This window comes from Centrocercus urophasianus, unplaced genomic scaffold (genome assembly GCF_019232065.1).
Source record: "Centrocercus urophasianus isolate 14NV4802_14NV808 unplaced genomic scaffold, USGS_Curo_1.0 seq_15, whole genome shotgun sequence".
NCBI lineage: Eukaryota > Metazoa > Chordata > Aves > Galliformes > Phasianidae > Centrocercus > Centrocercus urophasianus.
Window position 1 is genome coordinate 31227387 of NW_024884697.1, and position 20613 is coordinate 31247999.

Below are 20613 nucleotides of genomic sequence, written 5' to 3' on the forward strand. Positions count from 1 at the left end.
CACAGGTAGGCATCCAGGTGGATCTTGAATATCTCCAGAGAAGGAGAATCCACAGCCTCCCTATGCAGTCTGTTCCAGTGTTCTGTCACCCTTACTGTGAAGAAGTTTCTTTGCATATTGGTGAGGAACTTCCCATGCTGCAGTTTATGGCTGTGCTCCAATTTATGGCTGTAAATGTATCTAAACCCAGATTTTCTCAGGATGTAGTTGACTTCCTTCAGAAGAGGGTTGGCCAGCAGGGACAGTGAGGTGATTGTCCCCCTCTATTCTGCTCTTGTGAGGCCCCATCTGGAGTACTGTGTCCAGGTCTGGAGCCCCCAGTACGAGAAATAAAGAGAGCTGTTGGAGAGGGTCCAGAGGAGGACCACAAAGATGATCAGGGGACTGGAGCACCTCTCCTACAAAGACAGGCTGAGGAAGCTGGGCTTGTTCAGCCTGGAGAAAAGAAGGCTGTGAGGTGACCTCATTGCAGCCTTTCAATACCTAAAGGGAACCTACAAAGAGGAGGGGAATCAACTCTTTGAAAGGGTAGATAACAGCAGGATAAGGAGAAATGATTTTAAGTTGAGGGAGGGAAGATTTAGGTTGGATGTCAGGGGGAAGTTCTTTACAGAGAGAGTGGTGAGGTGCTGGCACAGGCTGCCCAGAGAGGCTGTGGATGCCCCGTCCCTAGAGATGTTCTAGGCCAGATTGGATGGGGCCCCGGGCAGCCTGGTCTGGTATTAAATGGGGAGGTTGGTGGTCCTGCATGTGGCAGGGAGGTTGGCGATTCATGATCCTTGATTCATGATTCATGATCCTTCCAACCTTGGCCATTCTGTAATTCTGTGTAAAGATGTACAACAGTATTACTGTTTGCCATAAAGTATTTGAGTATACTGAATTTAGCCAGAATCTAGAGTCAGAATCTAGACTGCTTGCTTTCCAGAACCTGCACCATTTATTAGGTCTAATTTTATCCAGCCTAAAACCTCCCCAGATGCTTAGTGTATGTCAGAAATTTACCTTCTAAGGAGGTCTGTCTATCATCCTAAAGATCTGTTAGGGTATGTAATTAAGGCATTCAAATTCTGAAAAAGTCCTTGGCAGGAAACTCAGATAGTCACTGACTAGAATATTGTGCATTTGTAGTGTGCTGTGGTTTTTTCTACAGTTGTATAGTGATTAATAGAACTTACTGCATAAATAGGTCTTAAGTTCTGGATGCTGTTCAGCTTACAAGAGATTCAGTTGATGCTTTCTACATCGTGAGATAGTGTTGTAAATCATTGGATATGCCAGTTGAGAATATACTCTTGCTAATTTTGAAAATTAATTGCTCTGTAGCCAGAACTGCAACTGCCTAGTGAGCAAGCAGGTGGATTTAACATTAGATCTCTTAAAACAAGAATGCTTCAGTATTAGAACAAAGACCAGAATCTTTCCTCTAGGCCGTGAACAAACTAAGTGTATTATGAGACCACAGGTATACAAAGCAGTACATATTACTGAGGTATTCTAACTTCTGTGAAGATGAAGCACTGATAATGGTATTTTATTTAGGTTTGTTTTACAGATGAGTTACAAAAAGGATCTGTGGTGTCTTGTATTGGGAAGACATCACTATGTAACACTTGTGAAATCTTCATTTTCTGAGTGCCATATTACAGTGGTAGCACACAGTTTATAGTACTAATAGATAATAACTGCAGATAACCCAGTTGAGACGTAGCCTGAGGCTTATCTTACCAACTTAGCAAAAAATTTTACTCTTGACATAAAATATATTTATATAGAAAAAGGGAGGGAGGAATTAGTACTGGTTCATTTAACCCTGTAGCATAATGATGTAGTAGTCTGCGTACAACCAAAGACTTAATTGCAGTCAGCTATCTTAAAGCTAATACTGTGAAAATAATTTCAGGAGGTTTGCCACTACTCAGGAGCAGTGGTTGTTGTTACTACAGCAGGTACTGGACTTTAAATTTGGATATTTTTTCATTTTCCTCTAGCATATTCCATTCAGGGACAGAATGTTCAAATGATCAGTCCCTCAAGCGAGTCTCATCAGCAAGTTGTGGCAGTAGGACAGCCCTTAGCTCTTCAGCCACAAGGAACAGTAATGGTAAGTACAACTTGTGAGTGATACCTGTCTTGCTTACTAACTTCTTTTTGCATCTTAGTATGTCTCAAAAGTGGCAGTAGGTAAGCAGCATTCTTACAAAGAATGAAATATTATCTTAAGCTTTCTTTTGGATGGCTGTCCAGGGCAGCATGTTTCAGAAACTGCTTTTATTCAGCCTGAATCTGTTGTTTGAAAAAAACTTGGGTCTCAGCTGTCATTTGTGCCTATATATAAAAGTTTGCTTATGTTTTGTCATAAGATTGACTTGGATTTTATAGAGAAGATGCATTTAAATCTGAGGTAATTTACTTTGTGTCTTCGATAATAATGTGATATTGGGAGGAGATGGCACTGATCAAATTGTATTCAAGCCCAGGAAGATTGAGAGAAGGAGAGATACTGAATTACTCACCTAAAAAAAAGATATATTGCACCAGTGCAGGCAAGATATAGTCTTTAAACTGTTTAGTAAAAAATTGCAGCCTTCCTAGTGTCATGGCTTAACCCTGGAGGGCCCTAAAAGACAGCTAAGCACAACTCAGGTGCTTAGTTTCCCACTCAGCCCTATCGCCACATCAGGGTGGGAGAAGAGAATCAAAAGGTTCAAAAGGTAGAGAACTTGTGGGTTGGGATAAAGGCCATTCAGTAAGTTTAAAAAAAAAAAAAAGTTGTAGCACACTGTGAGCTGCTTTGAAGAGAGCTAACTCTATTCCAGTCAAAACTCGTGCCTCTAGAAATACTATTACTGTAGTAATAAAACTATATATATATATATATATATATATTTTTTTTTTTTTTCCAGCTGACTTCGAAAAATATCCAGTGTATGAGGACATTGCTCAACTTAGCTCACTGCCATGGGGCTGTTCTTGGTACATCATGGCAACTTGTCTTGGCTACTCTTCAGGTATAACAGGAAGTATTTATGGTTTCTGATACCTTACTTTTTCATTATGCATACATTGGTTTTGAATTTTTATGTGACCAATAGAAAAAGCTTTGATTCTGATCCAGGCATATTTTAACTGCCTTGAGTAAATACTGTGGCATTTTCCTTGAATTTTGTTTAGTTGGAATGCTACCAGCTAGCTTGAATAGAACGTTAGTTTTGCTGCTGCTTGAGGAAGATTTCATGCTGAAAACCATCCTTGTGTATTTCAGCATCTTGTGTGGATTCTGGGACTGAAACCTGGTGTTGGGGGTGCCTTAAAACCTGGAAGAGCTGTAGAAGGGCCCAGCACAGTAAGCAAAGTTGCACATTTTATAGTTAACAATTATGTGGTATTTTCTGTTGCAGTCTGTAAGATACGTTTCTGTCTTTTTTCAAGGTTCTGACTACAGCAGTTATGACTGATCTACCAGTTATATCCAGCATACTATCAAGACTTTTTGAAAGCTCGCAGTAAGAAACCTTATAATTAAAAAAACATATATGTATCAAACTTGACAGTGTTTTGATAGTTGTTATTTTTCAGGTACCTTGATGATGTATCTTTGCATCACTTAATAAATGCCCTTTGTTCCTTGTCTCTGGAAGCCATGGATATGGCATATGGAAACAATAAGGTATAAAAAGAGTTCTTTGTTTTCTTCTTGTTTTTTTTTTTTTTTTTTTTTTTTTTGTTTGTTTGTTTTGTTTTTGTGTGTGTGTGTGTGATATACTTGTCTATATATACTTTATATTTATCTTATAAACTGACTGTTTCCAATATTAAGACAGCAACATATCTGATTTTTTACTCCAGAATAAAAAATAATGTTTCTATTAATCAGATTGTGAATAGATAAAACTCTAGAAAGCCCTTATAATTTCAGAGGTCAGAATTGCTGTCTGGCACACTATGTTCTGTTAGGTGTTAATTTTCAGTATGTTTTTAATAATACGCTTCAGATAAAGCATGACAACTCAGGTATTAAAAACCTACTGATTCTTACTTGCCTGGGGAAATAATAGTATTCCTGTCAGCCAGAGAAAATAAACCTAGCCCAGGATTGTTAAAGATCCTGTGATTGAAGAAAATTGAGCATGTCTTCTCCTAGTCATAATCTAATCCCAGATGAGAATTTCTGAAAGTTTTTACTTGATCTATTACCATAGAGATAATCATGATAGAAAATGTTCTTTGTAATATTTGACAATTACAGTAACAAGGCAGAAAAAGAGAATAAATTAAAATAAGTAAATGTTGTGTCTAAAATTAGTTGAAAATTAGAATTAAAATTCAATGGAAATGGGAAAAATTACATTGCAAATCATTTTTCAATATACATTCATTGATTTATCATAAGCTTCAACAAATCAGTGTTTGCATATGTATTTGAAGAATGGGAAATATAAGATAAAGAGTAGGGAGAAAAACGTTTTATTTTATTTGTTCATATACAATTTTTATCTTTGCAAGTTGTGATGGGTAAGAGACTGTTTTGCTAGTTAAACATGTAATAAAACTGGTCTTAGGGAGGCCTATGAGTGTAAAAACTAGGTTTTGGAGAAAACCATGAAAAATTAGGAAAAATGTGCTCTTGATTATATGCTGTTGCTACCCCCTTGTGGCTTCTCATGAAGTACTGCAGATGCTGTGGAAACTTCCCAGCTAGGTTACCTGGACTGTAAATGCTGTGATAATAGCTTATGAAATACAGCACTCCAATGGAGACTAGTTACATCTTAATTTACAAATCAGTGTAGTGAATGTCTCTGACATCATCTGAGTTATCTCAAAGTCATGTATTCAAATTCTCTTTTACTAAGGAACCATCCCTTTTTGCTGTTGCTAAATTACTGGAAACAGGACTAGTTAACATGCACAGGATTGAGATTCTTTGGAGACCTCTGACGGGTCATCTTCTGGAGGTAACTAATTGCACTAGAAATTAGCGTGCAATAAGGTATTGCCTTATGACAGTGCATTTTCGAAGTGTATGGGGTTTTTTTAAATCTAAAGTGTGTTTAAATGTGTTGTTTTATATATTTTTGCAGTTTGCATTGCAATTTTAATGTAAATATTTAAATTTCAGTATTTTATAGCTCTTACTGACTTTGTCTTTACGGTGCTGTCAATATTTGTGCACCATATATGCGTTATATTTACTGCAACACAAAGAGTTTTCATTTTGGAGTCAAGTGGTGCAAATATGTGGGAGATTTTAAGATGTATTTACTGAATAGATTGAAGCCATTAGATAAACCAACAAAGTTTTCTTGTTTGTTTTTAATAAATGTGAAGTAATACTTTCAGTTGTTTCTTGATGAGAATACCATTATAAAAATAGCAAAATAGGTGTCATTTGTAAAGTAAATATTTTAATTCCTAGATGAAAAATTGCTTTTGTCAAGGAAAAGATCTTATATTTAGAATTTGAAACTAAAACCAGATTACAGAGTGTACTTGTAAAGTTTTAATCCTCTGCAGGAATAGGTAGAAGAGTGAGGTATATTTAAAGACAGTAAAGGACTGTAGTGGATTAACCTTGGCTGGCTCCAAAGTGCTCACCTAATTGCTCACTCATTCCATCTTTCAGCAAGATAGGAGGAGAAAGTAAGTTGTACAAAGCTCATGGATCAAGATAAGCACAGAGAGATTGGTCACTGATTACTGTCATGGGTTAAACAGGTGACTTTGGGAAGATTATTGACAATTAGTAACTGAGTAAAATAACAGAGTAGGAAAATAAAACTACAACCACCTTCTGAACAGCCTCTCTCTTTTCCTGAGTTCAGCTTCACTCCTGATTCTTCTGTGTCTTCCACACCCGCAGAAATGCAGAGAATGGACAATGGGGGTTGTGGTCCATCCACTGCATTTTCTCTGTTGCTCCTGCCTCCTCACTCTCTTCCCTTGCTGCAGTGTGGTAACCCTCACATAGGATACAGTCCTTCATGAACAGCCCCAAAGTGGATCCTTCCTTTGGGATGCAGTTCCTCAAGACTGCTCCACAATGGGCCCAAAGTGGGCTGCAGTTTGTGCCAGACAACCTGCTCCTGTGTGGACTTGTGGGTTCCTTTCCATGGACCACAGATCTGTCCGTGATCCTGCTCCTGTAGGGGTTCTTAATGGGGTGTAGCTTCTTTCAGGCTTTATCTTCATGCACGGGCTTCTTCCTGGGCTGCACATGGAGATCTGCTCTGCTGAGGTACTCCTGGGCTGCAGGGGGAATCTCTTCTCCAGTGTGTTGAGCACTCCTTCGATTTTTCTATCTGCAGAGTTGTTTCTCTCACGTTTTCTCACTACACACTCTAATAGCTGCTGCACAACATTTCACCTTTGTTTTCTTTTTTTTTTCTTTCAACCTTTTCTTAAATACGTTATCACAGAAGTGTGCCACCAAGCTCTCTGACCAGCTCAGCTTTGGTCAGCAGTGGGTCCCCTCTGAAGCTGGCTGGAACTGGCAGTTCCCACCATAGAGCAGCTCCTGGTCTCTTCTCACAAAAGGCATTCCAGCAGCACCTACCCACCTCCCACTCCCGCCCCCCACGCTATACCTTGCCATATAAACCCAGTGCAAGCAGAGAGATTATCTTCCTCATTTTCCTGCTTCCTCTGAACCAGTGCATTATTTTAAACAGTATTAAGAATTGGCTATCTCTGATCTTGTTTATGGAGATCATCTCCAAATAGTCTTACATCTAGGAGAAAAAAAAAATGGATACTTAAAGGTTTAACGACTTAAAGTAGACATGGAAGTCTTGGAAGATAAGAGAAATATAAGGTTCACCATCCACACCTTGGGAGTCCGTGTTTTCCTGTCGTAAGCAGTCTGTTTCAGTCTATCATCCATCATGAATATTTGCCACTATTTTTTCAGGAGATGCAATTGATTTTAAAGTACTGCATTATTTCCATTTAAACCTATGTCTTTGAGGTACAGTGAGGAAAGAGAAAGCACCAGCTGCAAATTCAGTTAAACACAACCTGAAGGAAGGATTCTTTCCCTATTTCTGAAACTGATTATCTGATCAGATTCAGAGCACCATGATGTAGTTCAAATTCTATCATTTTATGTCAAGTAACAAAAATAAATTAATTTAGGAGACGAGCTATTTCTGTTCTGTGTTTTTTAACATGAAGCTAGCTTTTCTGCTTTGTTCTCCATTTCAGTTTGGCTGGTGTCTAATAACAAAACAGTCCTCCAACCCACACCAATCTAAACCATCTTCCTTCCTTATGATCTTGCCTTGGATTTTGAAAGACACTGGATTCTCATACCAGCTAAGCTCAGGCAGGAAGCATGGATGGAAATAATTGTTTTGAAGTCAGTGAGGCTGTAAATGCCTTATTTATTTGAGGCTAACAGACACAGGATTGCAAGTACAATTACTGTGTGTCTATGCATAGTGTTTTTAATTTCCTATAAAAAAGCAATTAAAAAAACAAGTAGGCTCAGGTAACTAGGAGTCAAAGAGGAAGAAAGACATTTGAAACTTAAGAGTGAAAGAATGATCACTGTCATTTTGTCATGTTTTTGAAATAGTAATGTTTAGGTTTATTTTACATTCATTATGTAGTTACTTTCTGTGTTTGAGTTCATAGAAGGGCAGACACATATTGTGTTAGTCAGTGTCATGCTCCCTTGCTTGATTATGAATGTTAGGCTGTGTGTGAAAAATGAAATTTAGAATTTTATAGTAGCTCAAGGTTGAGTTAAACCCAAGAGTTTCAGACAGTCATTGAAGACTTGTTTGGTAATTTTTAAACTATGAATATCTGAAATAGCAGCTAGTATATTGATTTTTAAAGAATGTTTTGACTTGAATTACTGTGCTTTTCAATTTGTTTCCTTCTGTGTCTTTCCCTGCTTCCTGTTGCTTCCTTACTCAGAAGGTATGTCTGTCCGAAAGATAATATTTTTATTTGTTCTTAGTATTAAACATGATTTTAACATTTAGAGATCTGTTGCATTGTTCTAAAAAAAAAAACTTACTAGAATATTTTATCTAAACGTCCACTACAATTTAAATGTTCAATTTTTATATATTACATATGCTTAAATCTTGATTAAATAAAAGTGCCTTCAAACAAAGCACTGTTATGCTTTCAGGTTTGTCAGCATCCCAACTCCAGAATGAGAGAATGGGGAGCAGAAGCTTTAACCTCTCTTATTAAAGCAGGACTGACATTCAGCCACGATCCTCCATTATCACAGAATCAGGTAAAGTAAGTTTATGAAAAACTGCTTTCCTCCTTTTCTAGGACTTATTATGAACATGAAATCAGAATCTTCCCTAGAGGAAGTTTTCTACAGTTCATTGAATAGGAGGCATTCATAAAGCAATTTTACCATTGAGTTTATAAAGCCTACAGCTGTAACATTCAGTTGTAACTACTGAAAATCACCTTGTGCATTCTAATGAGCTACCCTCTCCTTTTTCAAATGCATGATGAAGAGTACTGAGGCTTGAATATTATGTGAGTTTGTTAGAACAAATTGTGGATCACCTTCATGAGTGCAAAATAATTCCAGAATGCTTTATATGTTCCAGTATGTAAATATGTGATGTAGTGGCATGTAAGAAATAAATGGCCTTACCTTCTGAATCACAACTATTCAATCAATTGTTAGTAAAATATTCTAATATTTTTACTGGGGTTCAGTGAATAGTATTTTTAAGATCTGTTGGATGAGCATAAAGTTGCACGATAGCTTTTATGCAACCGTGCCAGCATGCTGTAGTAGGGATATGCTGTAGGAACCTGGAGAAATGTCAGGAGAAAAAAAGAAAAGAAAATGCGGATTTCCTGCTGTGAGATACTTTATAAAAAGGTTTTTTTGGAAGGGCCTGTCTGACACTGAATTCCAGCAATTTGGATCGCTCTAAAAACTTCTTAGGAATTGGTACTGTATGGTTCACTTACCATATGTAAAAATAATTATGAATCAGAGCATATTAAGGACGCTAACATTTACTGTTTACTTTTAGAGACTGCAGCTACTTCTACTGAATCCACTTAAGGAGCTGTCAAACATCAGTCATCCTGATATCAGGATCAAGCAGTTGGAGTGTGTGCTACAGATTTTACAGAGTCAGGGTGACAGCTTAGGACCTGGTTGGCCGTTAGTCCTTGGAGTCATGGGAGCAATAAGAAGTGATCAGGGGTAAGTGATAAAAATAAAATATTTAGATCATGTAAAGTGACAGTAGCAGAAAGAGTTCTACTTATATTTTCCTACTTAATAACCATTTTGATAGTAGCATAACTTGTGCTATTTTTATCCTATGAGCAATTTTACTCAGCAGACGCACAGTTTCGGTAATTTTGGTAATTTTTCCTTTAGAACACTTTTATTTTACTGTCACGCTGTTTCCACTTGCATGAAGGACTTTGAAACCTTTTTCCAAACATGAGATAATGCAATGGCCTTGCATTTGAGTACAGAAGAAGAGATTACTTACCCATCAATGCAGCTCTTCAAAATGAGCTGTATAACCATGCTTTCATTTCCTGCTTCCTTTCCTTTTCCTCTAGAGTCCTTGAAGAGTGCATGCTTCTGGAATTTTGTGGTAGAGGGAGGTGCTCCAGTTTTGTGTGTGTTTCAATTTCTAGAACTGTGTAATTAACACGGAGCAAAGTAGTGTATGAACAGTTCTTCCATAAGTATAGCAAGAATGAATACTTACATGGTAGGATAGATACCCGTTTGTAGGATGCATCTTATCACGTGGAGGTAATAGTTATAATGTTACTGTCCACACACAAGTTTGTGTGCATTTCTGTGGCTTCCATCTTATGTTGGCTGTTACAATACAATAGAAGTGGCCCACCTATGATATTCATTTTCAATTAATTAGGGAAAAAGATGGTGTTTTTAACTGAGATTCTGAAACAAGTAGGTAGCATATCTATGTTCTGTTTGGTTGGTTGTTTTTTTTTCCCCCTGGAATATGTATTCTGAAGGACATTCAATTTTTGTGCTACAAACATTTGGCTTTTTCTTTCCTGTGTTAAATATTAAGCATTTTAAAAGCCCAGTAGCTAAATTTAAATGCAGCTGTAGTAGTCTTGCATTATCTACACTGCAGTGCTCTTTTTTTGATTCCTTCATTTTGTCTCTCACACAACAAGATTTTGTTTCTGGATAACATTCCTGCTCACAGGTCTCCTCACAAATGTTTTCCATATTACATTTGTATTTTATCTGTTTGTATTCATAATTTAATTCTGAAGGCTAAATATTTATTAAATATGTATTTAACAGCAGATATTTTCAAAAGATTTTGTCTAATATAATATATAGTACTGAAACGTGTACAACTACCATTATGCACATTTTTCTTACTAAATAAAATACATTTAATCTGTCCTGCTTATTTTAAGTTGAGGCTTCAACTTAATGTTGCATTTCAAAAAATGTCTATTTAAAACATTTAAAATCAAATGCCATCCATTTCAAATGTCAATCCATTTCAAAGATTTATAAATATCAATATGTGTATTTAAATAATACTATCTCCCGATGTATTTTGTTCAGAAAGTTTCTTTGCTCTTGAGGAAATCTGAAATTAGAGTGTGAGTGTGTTTTGTTTTTATTTTGTGTTGTTTTTTGTTTGTTTTTTTTTTAAGAGAGTCCTTAATACGGACTGCATTCCAGTGTCTTCAGTTGGTTGTGACCGACTTTCTTCCAACAATGCCATGCACTTGTCTGCAGATAGTTGTTGAAGTTGCAGGAAGCTTTGGTCTTCACAATCAAGAGCTAAATATTAGCTTAACTTCAATTGGTTTGTTGGTGAGTTTCACATTAACCTACAGAGATGCTGCTTCTGACTTAATTTTTTTAATTAGTGGAAATGATTTGTAGTCCATTCTACAAGTTAAAGCCAAAGCCTGTTTTTTTATTTCTTGCTGGTGTCTCATGCTGTCATTTGGAATCATATGTAAATAGAATAAGCTTTATTTTAAACTTAGTGTAAAACAAGTAGTAGTGGATTGTGAGCTTTTTCACCAGTCTCCAAATGTTAATACATTGTTTCCCTTTCTAGTCTGTAGAATGTAACTGTGGTTTATAAGCTAAGACTCAAGGAAACAACTTTCTGCACTTTGTAGCATTTATGTGCTGAATGAGAAACGTTTTATTTCATGATCATTAAGAATGTTGTAATATTTTATTGTGTAATACAATATTTTGTTTATTTTCTAGTGGAATATTTCAGATTATTTTTTCCAAAGAGGTGAAATAATTGAAAAGGAACTTAACAAAGAAGAAGCAGTGTTGCAGAAGCAGGCAGAAGAAAAGGGGGTGGTTCTGAATAGACCTTTTCATCCCGCACCACCATTTGACTGTCTTTGGTTGTGTTTATATGCTAAACTTGGAGAACTCTGTGTGGATCCCCGACCTGCAGTTAGAAAGAGTGCTGGGCAGACGTTGTTTTCCACCATTGGTGCTCATGGAACTTTGTTACAACATTCAACATGGCACACAGTGATATGGAAGGTATGACACGTGAGCTTCTACTTTAGAATTTCATTCACATTCACATTTGCTTGCTGTTTTTCTTAATATTGCTTAACTAGTTTATTAAGATTCTGTGAAAGATAACAAATGGTGGTAGAAGGCTGACCTCATTTTATTATCATTATTTTTTTGTTTTATTTTCTCTTGCCCTTAAAGCCTTTCATGAAACGCAGTTTTTGTATCTTGATATTTTCTTTCTTATGCAGGCGTTGTATAAAAGTGCCATTCCCTTCCTTAACAGGCAAATGATTGCTCCTGTTTTGCAAAAACATGATGACATTTGGGGGTCACATGATTGAATTGATCTAATATTAGAGTGAGCTTTGTTTTGCCCTCTGTTTGGCTCTTTTTTCTAAAAGGATCAGTCAGATGCCCTAATCCTAAAATGACAGTCATATTGTCTGTGCCTTTAGGAAAAATCGGGGTATTGCGGAGTCTGTTGCCTGCTGTGAGGTATCTGAGATCTCTAGATCCAAATTGGCACAATTCTCAGTGGCTCTGACCATGCTATTTAGACCTTTCTTAAGTAAGCATCAGTAGGCTGATTCTTACTCTTAGCTTTTGCACACACTGTTTTAAATAAGGGAATTCTCAAGGTGATGCAATTACATACATAATAACAGAAAACTTTTTTGTTTGTTTGTTTTACAGTGAATACAACTATGTTGTTTTAAAAGTTGCTTTTTTTTTTTTCTTTTTCTGAATGTTGCAGGTTTTATTCCACCTGCTGGATAGGGTTCGAGAATCTTCTACTACAGCTGACAAAGAGAAGATTGAATCAGGAGGAGGCAACATCCTTATCCATCATTCAAGGGATACAGCTGAGAAACAGTGGGCTGAAACATGGGTATTAACACTGGCTGGAGTTGCAAGAATATTTAATACCCGGAGATATTTACTGCAGCCTTTAGGTAAAAAATAGATTTAAAGTTACTGAAAGGTACAGCTAGGAACTCTCAGTTTGTTCTTCAGTTAGAGCTGAGTAAAAATCTTTGCCCAGAGATGTGTTAGGTTGTGTCTCACCTCACATATGATGAAAATTACAGAGTTTTTAATTCTTTACAGCCAAACATTTTACTTCATTTACAACTTCATCTTCCATGCCATGGTACTTAAGACTGAATTTCAATAATCACAATTCTGAGTGCCAAATAACTTGAACTTGTAGTAGCCTGATAACAATTTTTGTGTTCTTTTGGTTCTCAGAACATACTTTTCCCCTTCTTATTAAAATTGCACAGTGCCTACCTAGAACTTCTTCACAGCTTCCATGTGTCAGGTTTATCAATGCTCTTACAATGTAAAGAGAACTCATAAAATCAGTGAAGCATATGGATTAAAAAAGAAGGGGAATGTTTTAACAAAGAGATGGGACTCAAAAGATGTTGAGAATACCTGCTGTTTCAAGTGATTGTTTTTCTCCACTCACTCTACCTTCTTTCCATTCTTTAACTATTGCCTAGAAAACAGATGTAATTTTGAGTTTACTGTTTTCCTAATTGCACATAACTGAAGTGGGTCCATCTCTTCTTCCTATTTTTTTAAAATCTTCTTTCTCTTTTTTTAAAGTCTTCCTTTTCACTTCTATAGTTCCTTGGTACCTGTTTTCATCTTCTTCATTTTTCTCAAGCTAGGTGCTTCCCTGTTTCTTCTCAATATAGAAATTAAACATTAGATCATTTACCAAGCTATTGTGAAATATTATTACATAGAATTGAACAACATACATGCGTGGATTCAATTTCATCATTCATTCTTTATACTTGTGTGTTTGTCTTTTGCATTCATTTTCTTTGGCTACAGTTGAACTGGCCTATTTTAAAAGGCATTGAAACCATCAGATGACCTTGTGAAATCTCTCTGTGTTACAGAAACAAATACATGAACAGCCTTTCAGAGATTAATGACTGGACAGGTAAATAGCAAACCAATACCAAGCTGATTTTTTTTTTTAATATTCCTCTTTTTTTAACAGGAGACTTCTCCCAGGCCTGGGATGTTCTTCTTGATCACATTCAATCAGCAGCACTCAGCAAAAATAATGAAGTTTCCTTGGCTGCTCTGAAAAGCTTCCAGGAAATCTTACAAATAGTTTCTCCAGCCCGAGACTCAGAGAAGCCTGACACACCACCTGCTATTAATGTTTCTGTACCTGTGGTGGTAGGAGCAACAACTGCCACTAGTCTTGGGAGATCATTCATGAGAACTGACTCCATAGGAGAAAGAATGGGAAGATACAGTGGAGCTGAACTACCTGCAGTAACAGATGAGATTGAAGATCTGAATCTTTGGTGGGCAGCTTGGAACAGCTGGTACAGGATTGGTTCAGAAAGTACAAAGCCTCCAATTACTTGTGATAAATTGACTTTCATTCCCAGCCAGCCTTTTCTTACAGCTTTAATTCAAATATTCCCAGCTCTTTACCAACACATCAAAACTGGTTTCAGCATGGATGATCTCCAAAAGCTGGGTATCATTTTGCATGGTGCAGTTTCAGTTCCAATCAGTTCTGATGCTTCCCCTTTCATCCTTCCATCTTACACTGAAGCAGTTCTGACAAGTTTACAGGAAGCAGTGCTTACAGCTTTAGATGTTTTACAAAAGGTAATAATGGAACTTCAAATGTATAGTGAAAAGGAAACAACACTGTCTCAATTATTCTTGGAGCTTTAGTGTGGTGACTTAAACTTAATTTTTTTACTTACATTTGCACAGTGCACTGTCTTAGAACAGACAAAATTCCATTCCTGTTGCAATTCAGATGTTCTGCATTGGGGGAATGATATTATGGTTATGAAATGCATTTTTGCCAGATTGCAGAAGTACCTTAAGCGTGGTGATGTTTTTATAGTCATTTTCTTGTCTATCTAATATTTAAGTATTGTACTGTTCTGAGAGTCTACCAAGCAGTCTACCAAATAGTATTTCTTCTGTTGCCCTGTAAGTACTGCTATAAACAAAATCTAGGAGAATTATGATCAGGAGATCTTTGAGTTCATGCAGAACATAACATCTGAAAATGTGTCAAGCAGACCACCTTCTGACCTCTTACTAACCTGTTGTTTAAGAATACTGCTGTATCTTTACATAACAAACTCACACTGTCGAACTCATCTTCAAAAAGAATCCCTGATGCGAACAAATTTGTGAATAGCAAATTAGTGTGGTCTTTTACAGGGTAGTAAAACAGCAAAATAGTATGCTGAACTTTTAAAACATTTTCCAGAGATGATTATTAATTCACAAAGCGTATTTATTCAAAAGAAGCAGCATTGATACTGAATGAGATAATGTATTTAGATTAAGTGCTGCTTCAAGAAGAAAAGCCGTGCTGTTTGGGAAATGCCAGAATTAAAACTGTCCGTGTGACCTGACTTCGCTCCCTTTTGGCTTTCGTGTTATGACTACTTAAGTGTGTGAACATACCTGTTTTTAAATCCTCAGACAAGATCCTGTCTCATTCAGCTCATAGAATGCATGGTGCCTACCTAATAAGCAGTGGTTTAGTACTTTGTTTTTAGCTTAGTGTAGATTGGCTTATCTCCTGCTTATTTAATCCCTGCAAGCAAGACAAAATCATTATCTTGCAGTTGTACATTTAGGTTTGGATTTAAAAATATTCCTGGCTGTATGTTAAGAATACAAGTTGGTGGCAAATCTCAGTGTTGTGTAGGAGGAGTAAATAACATGAAGACCAGTTGTATTTGTTGAACTCTCACCCTAGTGATCAGCAGTCAGGCAGGCTTACTCATTGTCCCATTCAGCAGCTCAGACCTGCTGAAGTTGTGTGTTTTCTCACGTCTTTCATTTCTTCATTTCTGTCTTATTTTCCCCATTTAATCATTCCATATATTCCTCCATTTCTCAGATTTTCTTGCTTCTTTGCTGGTCTCCTTTATCCATAAGTTCTTAGCTACAAAATGTTTGCAGAACTTTCCAAAGAAAGACCTTCCAGCATTTTTGACATGAGTTTTTAATAGCAAATCTTTTTTCTAGCCCAGATCCCCAAAGGAAACAAAGACACGTTACATAGCAGCTACAAGCTTTTGAAAATAAGGACTTGAATAGGAAGTCTTAGGCACTCTAATATCATACAGCAAACCCCATCCCATCTATAGTTACATTACTAACAGAACAGCACAACAGTCATTAAAAACTAAGTTAAAATATATTTGGAGGTGGATAAGTTCTGTGAAGTCTCGTGATCTTCTCTCCCAGCTGCATAACGTGGTGGAATGAACATGACAAGGCAGCCTGCCAGTAGTGGAATTAACATGACAAGGCAGTCTGCCAGTGCGGAGGTGCAGCAAAGGCCATCTGTGCAAGAGGTTTGCTGGATGCCATGGTATCTTTTTCCTGTGTTGAAATGAATTAATACTGAGGAGTGCTCTCAGGCTCTCGTGTGGTAGCTAAAGGGGTATATGTAAATATTTGCTACCTTCTTTTAAACAAAATCTCTCCTGAATATGGAATCGGAGTAAGTTTTGTTCTTTGTTAATACAGAAGGATTTAGGTCAGTTACGATTTTGTAAAAATCTCTGGAACAACTTGGCAGTTGGAATAGCATGAAAAAAGTATTTTTTAAAAGCTGAGTCCCTAACTGGTCTAACAGAGATTTTATTATGTGATTGTACTAGCAAAGGGCATTATAATGCATGAAAATAGGAATGGAAGGCAAGCTTAGTTCCTGTTTCAGACTTCCATATGTTGAGTCTATTTTAGACCCATTGTTCCTTTGCTTTTTATTTATTGTTAGAACTTGTTTTCTTGTCATTCATTGCTGTAGTCTAAGTGCCTGCTTCACCACATTAGCTCAGTTAAAAATTGTACTCAAGCCTAAATTCTCTGCTTGCTCTCACTGCCTACCTGTATTCTCTCTGGGTAAGCTCTGTGGTGTGCCAGCTGCCTCATCAAGCAAAAGAACACAGATTCATACTTGGTTATTATCAAATAACTGTGAATGCTGCCTCTGTGGGCAGTATGAATGTAAACCTCTTGAGCTGTGGGTGTGGTGCCTAAGGCTGTGTTTATATTTACAACAAAGTTAGTAGAGACTTAGCCACTGAGAGCTGTAAAAATAACAATTTCTTGACAATAGTTCCACTGGGAGGTGTTTGATAAATTTGAACTATTCAAAAATTTGAAGGTTTGTACTAGGATATTTTAAAGCATAAACTTCTAAAAGTAAAGTACCATATCAATTTTTACAGGAAACAACAATCAGCCAAGTGGTTTGTTTTAGGGCTTGTGTGTGCTTCATTGTTGCCCAGCCATTACTTTTTTATTTATAGCTCTCTTTACTTAAGGATGTAAACAAGTGCACTCAGTGCAGTAAATATGACTCTATTTTATAAGCACCTCTTAAAGATACTTTCAGCATCCTTGGTTCCATGCTTGCTGTGCTGTTTTCGCATTTTTCAATTGCTTAGATAAAAGATATATGCTGTCAGTCAGAAATATAAATTTATTTGAAAATCAGTCCTAGTTAGGTGACTTTTAAAAACAAAATGACAAATGACCTACTACCCTCTTCTTTTTTTTAGTGTCAGGTAATTTTAAGAGCTGAAAAATTCATCAATAGACTGAATAGAAAATGCTTCTATTTGTAAAATAAAATGTTTATAAAAGTTTCATAAAATACAAAGATAAGAACCTACTGATGCACAAACTTTAAATAAGTAATAGTTATTGCTTTTGTTCACCAGTACAAGAAAAAGTGGCATCTTAAGAAGCACTGATCCTAGATCAGCAGTAAGAACAATAATGAAAATCTAGCAAACTAGAAGAAATAGCAAAGTTACTTTGTCATTGTAGATGTAAGTCTTCTGGCAGTAGTGACAATATTGAAGATGTGTACAGGAATTACTTCTGCATGGGACTTATATAGGGATTTCTGGATGTTCTTTTTCTCTTTCTAATCCAAGTAGTGTTATACAAAATAATTTCTTACATATACAATCTTGCATTAACCTATTAAAATTTAGTGCAAGGACTTTGGTGCAGCAGCACGTCAGCTGAAACTGTTCTACAGTATGTGGAGTATGTCAGATCAGCAATTAAACTCATAGTGTTCTGTCACACAGGGGAATATCAAGCATCAAACTATCTTTTTCTGAGGTCAGCATAGTCTTGGATTCAAATACCAGAGAAAGAGTGTAGCTTTTTAGAAGGAGCAGTATTCTACCACATTTATAATGCTGGTTAAGCTTTTGGGGCATTAGGGCATGTGTTTTCTAAGTTGCAGGAAGCCGAGGAAAGGAGAAAAGCCATTTAATGGAGTGCTCTGGTGCAGCTCTGCATGAAGGTGCCCTGGGCCTTAGGGTGATCTGGAGATGGTGATGCCTGCGGGCCGTGTTGGCTTACTCCCTCTCTCAGCTGAGGACTGGAGATATTCACTAGTCCCTTGAATGTCGTAGCTCATGAGGCTGCCCAAGCATGGAGGTTGCAGTCATAGCTTCTGAACTGTTGGTTCCTTGAATTAGTTTGGCCACAACTTGTCGTGAATGGTCTTTAGTTAATGGAAAGAGAATTTGATTCCTTCCCAGAGAAAACTGACAGTACAAGATCAAGGTTTTTTTGTGGAGCAATAAGTAAACTGTTTCTTTGCTGTTTGCTTTGGGAGGAGGGATGTGGGGAGGAAGTCTTAAAATGACAGAAGATAATTGGAATAGCTTCATAGAATTTTTGTATCTGGCTTTGAAAATAGATGCTCTGCCTTTTCCTTGGGATTTATATTGCAACAGGAAATCATTACACTGTGACAACATGATATTTCACTGACATCTTGGAAGGGCACCCTTCCTAAGTGTTTCCAATTTTAACACAAGGCTGTGTGTTTCAGCTATGCCAAAATGATATAATTCTGATTTTATTTATGTTTCTTTCTGTAAGTCATAATTTTAACTACTTACGGAAACTTTGTATGAATTACTTCTGAGATTTAAATGCTCTTTAAAGTAGATCTTTTAAAAGATGTGGCTGGGACCAACAGTCAGGAATTATATGACCCACAAATATGTTATATCAAAGCAAAGTTTGTAAAGAAGAGATACCTTTTGATAGACAAAATCAATTAGCTTTGTTTACTTACATATATGTTGCCAAGTATCCTTACAACTTTAATAAAATTACAGAACCTAATATTCTTAAGCTGTTAGAACTATACTTTGTCTTTTATACAGTGTTACTCTTGTGTAGTTCAGTTCCTGCATGGTACTGTGATAACAATTCTGCATATTTATTAAATAATATTGATTAATTAACTGTTAATTAATATTGGTAGTATTGTTAGAACTTTAGCATTATGGTGCTGTAGCAAAATCATTTGTGAGCTAAAAAACAGTAGTCCTTATAATCAGCCAATATAGCAAAGAGACAGACTTGGGGATTTTTATGTAGGAGCTTGTTGTGCTGAGGCATAATTTTATGTGCTGAAGCACAAGAAAAATATTAAGCTTTTGTTTTTCCTTTTGGTATAGGCTATATGTGTGGGCTCAGAAAATATGCAGATAATGTATCCTGCAATCTTTGATCAGCTGTTGGCCTTTGTAGAATTTTCATGCAAGCCTCCACAGTATGGACAGCTGGAAACAAAGCACATTGCAAATGCAAAGTATAATCAGGTAATTTATTACAAGTCTCACCCGTTTCATTTGGCTGCTAAACACAATTCAGCTTCAGATATTCTTTAGCAGGATGCATTTATTCTATCTGTAAAAACTGTGCTATGCCTGTTGTGTAATAAGTTAATTTATTAGTTTTTACATGCTTTTATCTTCTTTTGCTACCTTGAATTCTGTTTGTTTTTCTTCATGTGTTTTGTATTTCTCCATGTCAAAAAATTATTCTCTGGACACCAGACATAATGAATATGTCTGAATTTGTCCAGTGAATTCATCTAAAATATCTGCTCCTATATTTGACACTAAATTAAATAGAAAAACACCATATTTCTGAACGGAAAAATTCCTTTAAGCTGCAAATTTTTGCACTGCATGTGCTGTAGAGAGGACATACTCAATAGTATATATATATTTTAAATTTGTGTACTCTGCTGTTCACTAAGCATGAGCATCTGATTCAGTGTAATCTAAGAGGTAACTGTTATCTATGTATTAATTCTTCTTATTCTATTTGTCCTGCAACACAATGGAATCACACTAGATACAACTTTTTGCACCGGTGAGTTAAATTTCCTTAAAGATTGTCCTAATGTAGTTGTCTTGCCTAGACTGCAACATTTCTTCAATTTAAATGTACTTTACTTCAATGTAGAGTACATTTTCATAGTCGGACCACGTTGTATTTGCAGTTTTGTTGCTTGGACCATATTCTTACCAAAACTTGCATGCATTAAACTGAGAGTTCAATGCAAAGCATTCGATTTCTGTTCCTTAACTAATACTTTCACACATACAGCTCAGTAATTTACTGTCTTTTTCCTAGGCGGAATGGGTAGCACTGAATTATGTACCATTTGCTGAGAGATCGTTGGAAGTGGTTGTGGACTTGTACCAAAAAACAGCTTGCCATAAAGCTGTTGTAAATGAGAAAGTTCTTCAGAACATTATTAAGGTAAAGGATTATCTAGCTTATGCTCTGAATTAATGGAGTTTTATTTTAGTACACTGTAGATAAACAGGTTTCTGGGAAGCTTAAAGCTTCCGTAAATAATACAATTGATTGTCTATGAAGATTAGCAGCAGGTCATTTCTTGTGGTGCTGCAATCACTATTGCTTAAGGTGTATGCATTACTTTTTAGCTGCATGTTATAATAATCAGTAATTCAGTTAAGACGAAAATCAACAAATGTGTGGGGGCTAAACCCAGAAATCTTTGAAAGCACTATGTGCCAAAGTCCGAAAAGCAGGCCTCTTAGTAAATACAACAGAAGGCTGAAGACAAAACTGGCACACATATTTTTGTGGAGGTGCACTTTAATCATTATTTTGGTCTGTTTTTAATGGCTTTACGTGTCATTGATACTGCTATAAAATGTTATGGGTGCACAGATGCGCCTTCAAGGTGAAAGTGCCAAACTCGTAATTGTTTGACCTTG

At 36.5% G+C, this 20613-nt stretch overlaps 1 protein-coding gene across 3 annotated transcripts in view; it reads left to right on the forward strand.

The window, feature by feature from the left end:
• MON2 (MON2 homolog, regulator of endosome-to-Golgi trafficking) overlaps positions 1-20613 on the forward strand; it is a 75319-nt gene that overhangs the window by 36074 nt on the left and 18632 nt on the right. For all 3 annotated transcript variants that reach the window (XM_042816413.1, XM_042816412.1, XM_042816414.1), the window contains 14 exons: positions 1992-2104; positions 2907-3011; positions 3266-3346; positions 3433-3506; positions 3580-3670; positions 4857-4958; positions 8144-8254; positions 9024-9199; positions 10666-10828; positions 11240-11533; positions 12267-12465; positions 13530-14158; positions 19033-19176; positions 20000-20128. In XM_042816413.1, the coding sequence (XP_042672347.1) occupies positions 1992-2104; positions 2907-3011; positions 3266-3346; positions 3433-3506; positions 3580-3670; positions 4857-4958; positions 8144-8254; positions 9024-9199; positions 10666-10828; positions 11240-11533; positions 12267-12465; positions 13530-14158; positions 19033-19176; positions 20000-20128 (2411 nt within the window). The remainder of the gene's footprint in view (positions 1-1991; positions 2105-2906; positions 3012-3265; positions 3347-3432; positions 3507-3579; positions 3671-4856; positions 4959-8143; positions 8255-9023; positions 9200-10665; positions 10829-11239; positions 11534-12266; positions 12466-13529; positions 14159-19032; positions 19177-19999; positions 20129-20613) is intronic.